Source organism: Notothenia coriiceps, unplaced genomic scaffold, assembly GCF_000735185.1.
Source record: "Notothenia coriiceps isolate Sejong01 unplaced genomic scaffold, NC01 NC01_scaffold00023577, whole genome shotgun sequence".
Classification (NCBI taxonomy): Eukaryota; Metazoa; Chordata; class Actinopteri; order Perciformes; family Nototheniidae; genus Notothenia; species Notothenia coriiceps.
The window spans coordinates 44,189-49,230 of record NW_011356278.1 but is presented as its reverse complement, the minus strand read 5'-3'; the positions used below and the strand labels follow the sequence as shown (position 1 = coordinate 49,230).

Sequence of the window (5,042 nt, the reverse complement as noted above, 5' to 3'; positions counted from 1 at the left end):
TAAAAATATGCAAGCATCAGGAAAATATAGTTAAAGTATTAAAGTCAAAAGTACTTAAAGGAGAAAACCCTAATCTTTGAGATGCTGTTAACATTTTTAAAGGAATACTGACTGAAATGATTGTCAACCAACTCATAGTCAAATAATAGTAATTAATAAAAACCCTCATTTTCAAGTGTTTATATATTATATATAAGTATTAGCTTTCAAATAAATGTTGTAAAAAAAGTGCAATATCTCACTCTGAAATGTTGTTGAGTAGAAGTAGTCACATTAAACACAAAGAAAACACTCAGTACAACTTTGAACTTTATTTGTGTTTTGTAGCAAGGCATAGTATATCAAATAAGTATGTAAGTACAGTACTTGATACATTTCACCGGTGTAGTGACAACTAAACTGGACCAGATGGGACCGACATAATTTTCTGCCTCGACCAGCAGCTCCCAGTCTACTTCACTGTTAGATCATGGTTACATTCAACCTAATACAGCTCCTCACACAATGCCACTGAATTTAAAACAACCAAACTGAATTTGCACATTGAAGAAAAAATAAAGGCTTTGAAAAAGCATTTAGTCCATCATGGTTTGAAAGAAAATGTACATTATAAGATTGAGATTTGATGTGATCATTTGAGATGTGGCTGAGTTCTGGATGCTTTGATTTAAGATTGCTGGAAGGTGGAGATTGTTTAATAAAGTGTTGAGACCAGTGTTTAGACATTTACGATTCTGAGGGAGGATGACGGTGTGGGGTCAAGGAGAGACAATAGCAATCTGGTATCAAAGGGGGCTGTATGTTTATTTGTTTTAGACATTGTTATTTTTTTAATAATAGGAGTCTTGCTATGTTACCGTATTGCATTAATGAACCTCAAAATGGAATCATGCAAAATGGGAGGCCAACTGTCAAAAGAGAGTAAGGGGGACAGCGATAACCTGGGTTGGATAGGAAGCATGAGGAGGTTAGATTTGTTTAAGGATCAGGTGATGTGGTTGGCTTTTACTGGCAATAGTCATAAAGTGACTGAGAGTATAAAATAAAGTCTGAGAAAATGTACGCAAGTCTAGATGCAGAAAGGATATTTTCATGTGGTGTAGGTATTTCCAGGATAGGTGAGCAGCAGCAGCTGAGAGAGAAGGGGCATTCATGAGTTCAGTTATTAATATGTAATTGTGCTGGAGATTATAGTTGTAATCCAGTAGTTGGCAGTAATGCAGCATTTTGCAGGACGCCTTTATAAACCAGAGAAGAAGAATTACAACAATAACTAAAACTAGAATAGTGCGTTTTTGTGCAACTGTGTAGTTTGGAGACAGCCCCTAATGTCTCATAGTCCGGGGTCCAGATGAAGCCTTTTACCGGTGGCTATAATCAAGTAAAATGAGCTAGTAACTATTAGCTGATTCAACTACATTTTTCCCATTTGCACTTCTTTCTTTAAGAATACATTACCGTTTCGTTTGTGACTTTTTTAAACCGGTTGTACTGGTTTAACGCCTGAGACACTTTCCTCCCGTGGCTCGCACCCTAACCTCACGAATACATCTGTTCAGTCCGACATGAAAAGAAACGGCGCGTATAAGGTTTTGTCCGTATTGTCGTTTTTCGTCGTGCTGCTGTTTATGTTTCTGTTTTGGTTTTTTATATTTTACTCAATTACTCTTGCACCATAAGAAAGACTCAAGAGATACACACACTGACGTTAGCATATTATGCTACACTGTGAGGCTACTTACCCACAATGCACAGCTCTGTTGACAAGTCCCGCGATCACATGATCACCTCCACCAGGAAGTAAGGATTTCTGGTAAGTGCACACACCTCAGCTAGTTATAGTTTCATAGATGAATTCATGTTAAGCCAATGCATCTGGTTTGAGTTACAGGTATTTCGCATTGTGATTCGTTTCTTCATAGATAATCGTCGTGTGTACAACAAAACAAAAAACCCGTTAGAGCAGTTCAAGTTATCCCATCTTCTGCTTTCACTGGGGTCTGTTACAAACTGTGTAAAACTACAAATATATAATTTGTTTCTCAAGAGAAGATTAATTTAATATGATGGCAGTAGATTGTAATCAATAATGCCCTCTGCTACAGTTTAACAATAGCTATGTTTAGGGTTATAATATAACTGTCAAATCGAGTTAGCTTTACATGTGAAGTTCAAAATCACACATTCACCTACAAAGGCATTACAATGTATCCCACCCTACATCCTTATGCATCCTTGTCCTGTTGTGATTGATTTAAGCATTTATTTAGTTTTGTAATCAATAGTAAGAGATGCATGGCATAACAAAAGCCACCCTTTTTTAAAACCAATGCACTGGTTGAGACATATATTTTTTTCAGTGCTATACCAATGGACTGTTTGCTGAATTGACTTAATTAGCTCACTATTTTATCTACACAAGTGAATACATTTGCGGTTTACTTCACTGGGTTGTATATTAAAACTGCACTATTAGAGGTCAGGAGCTAAGCAGCTACTACATTATAATATGTTCTTATTTTGTGCATGTGTTCAGACCGTTAGTTTCATCATCAGAGGGAAATGTTCTTAAAGTTTGTTGAGGTCACAACAGCTTATAGAGCCTGCAACTATTGTGTAACCTAAGACTGTTTAATTTGACAGATTGTCGTACTTGGCTGCTCAAACTGTTAGTGAAGTGATGGCATCTGACACCAGTGAAGTAGCGTCCTCCACTCCAGACCTCAAGCTGCAGTTTGCTCCCTTCAGCAGCGCTCTGGAGGCCGGCTTCTGGCACCAGCTGACTCAGAAGAAACTCAACGACTACAGATTGGACGAAAGCCCCAAGTGTATCAAAGGATATTACTACAATGGTGAGTAATCAGATCAGTTTTCGATGACTTTTATCTGGCTGTTGTTTTACTTTGACAATTTAAATAGTTCCAGAAGAATTTCGTAGCCTGGATTAGTGAATTTTAAATAACAACTTTGAAAAATGGATGACTAATTTATTCACATTTCTGTCATATAGGTGACCCACTTGGTTTGCCCACTCGCCTGACATTGGAGTTCAGTGCATTTGAAGTGTAAGTATGATGAAGTATAGTGCGTATATAAACCATGTAAGCTGTATCCTAACCCTAAGTTTAATGAATGTTTCAAATGTAAGTAAAAGTAATAAAAAAATAAAAGTTTTAAACACAATTTGGAACCTGCTACCACTCTCAAATTGACTGATGCCTATTTTAATCGAGTTGACAACAAGTTATTTAAGTCATGAATGGTTTCTCATGCCTTTTCTTTCATATATCATTTTTAACTCTGCAATTGGTTCAGAAATAAATACACGTTTGCCTTCATCATTTCAAGTCAAAATTTAATTTAGGTCAAATTATTCAATCTAATATTACTAATTTTTTTTAGCTTTCATAAAAGTTGAGTAACGTTTTTATTGGTACAGAATTATGAATTGGTCTCAATTTTGGGTCCAAATCAATTTGGAACAGCTCTCCCCTTCCTGTCAATTGAAAACCTTAAATGAATCTATATGTAGCATGTCAAAACAAACTTGTACAGTTAGTACTAACAATTTAATGCAAATATTCTGATGTGTTTTCCTGTCAGGGACGGTCCCACACCAGCCCGTTGCTGTCCAACTGTTGGAACGCTGTATAACACCAACACACTCGATGCCTTTAAGACCTCCGATAAGAAGGCTCTGCTGGAGAAAGAGGCCAAGGAGGTAAAAGAAAAACATTGGGATTTCCACCCAGACATTCGCATCCCAACATCTTTTTGGTAAAATAAAGACTAAATTACTAAGTTGTGCATTTGTTTACTTCCTTTTGCTTTGTAGATATGGGATGCTATACAGTCCGGGGCTGCGTTGAAGGACCCGTCTATCCTCTGCAAATTCATCCTGCTGACCTTTGCAGTTAGTATAAACAGCATCTTATACATGTTTTGTTTTATATATTAATTACCTTGTGTTTGACTCTTTTAGCCATTTTTTTTATTTCTTTTTATTCCTCCAGGATTTGAAGAAGTACCACTTCTACTACTGGTTCTGCTTCCCTGCTCTTTGTTTCCCAGAGGGAATAAAGATTGTGAAACAGCCCTCTGCCCTAGAACAAGTTTTCTCAGCAAAACAGGTTGGCCTTTTTTAAAGATCGTTATACAATAACGGGAATGAACATTATCTCATATTTTATCTTCCTCTTTTCTGAAATTGTAAAATATTTTCTAACAAATGTTCTTGACACAACACGCACAAATGTTAATGCACTTTACAAATTATAGATCTCATGTGTGCACTACTGTATAGTTAGGAGTTAATACTGTTGGCTGTTTTCCATAGAATACAAAAAAAACGTATTGGCCCTGAAATTCCAATATTATTTCCACTTGTCCAATTTTTTTACCAAATACCACACGATATTGCTAAAAAACGTTCTTAAGAAAATGAAATGGATGCAGCTCCTAACAGTCTTAATTAAATCTGCTTGGTCTGTCTAATAGTGTGTGGGTTATAGAATAGTATAATGATGTGAAATGAATGCTATTTCTCTGGTCAGTGGATCCAAGAAGTGAAAAGCCTCATTAAGAAAGTCTTAGAATGACTCATGAACAGCATGACTCCAACTGCAAGAGTCTGGTATACAGTACATGGGTAGAAACACCAAACAGTTACAGTGTATGTGTTCACTAAAACTCTTACCAAAGCCATGGCTGCCGTGTAATGAGAGCTATAATATCCTTTAAAACATGCTTTACTTTATATTAATGCAATTTTATATTACCAGTCAAATATGTCAGAATGTATGCTTTAGGAAATCATAATTATTTTGGGACTGCAGTGCCAGGTTCAGCGTAGATAAGTTCCTACCTTTTCCTGCTGCTTGGCTCACAATAAATGTCACCACCCCTGTGGGTGGTGGGCCGAGGTGGGGGGCAGCTGTGGTATTGATAGTCATTATGATTGCCATTCAAAAGCTCTCTCTCTATATGCATGTCAGTGTTTCCCCTAGGTTTACTGCTTTGGGGGGGTTGCTGCCTGAGCGGGG

At 36.9% G+C, this 5,042-nt stretch overlaps 1 protein-coding gene across 2 annotated transcripts in view; it reads left to right on the top strand.

Moving 5' to 3' along the window:
- The first annotated feature begins 1,315 nt into the window (after window positions 1-1,315).
- Window positions 1,316-5,042, top strand: part of atg7 (ATG7 autophagy related 7 homolog (S. cerevisiae)) — a 19,205-nt gene continuing 15,478 nt past the window's right edge. The window contains exons 1-6 of one of the 2 annotated variants that reach the window (XM_010781757.1): window positions 1,316-1,813; window positions 2,644-2,852; window positions 3,011-3,065; window positions 3,604-3,721; window positions 3,836-3,913; window positions 4,014-4,130. In XM_010781757.1, the coding sequence (XP_010780059.1) occupies window positions 2,681-2,852; window positions 3,011-3,065; window positions 3,604-3,721; window positions 3,836-3,913; window positions 4,014-4,130 (540 nt within the window). In that variant the 5' untranslated portion in view covers window positions 1,316-1,813; window positions 2,644-2,680. Of the gene's footprint in view, window positions 1,814-1,843; window positions 1,892-2,643; window positions 2,853-3,010; window positions 3,066-3,603; window positions 3,722-3,835; window positions 3,914-4,013; window positions 4,131-5,042 lie in introns of those variants that run through there. The other variant, XM_010781758.1, reaches the window with a different exon arrangement.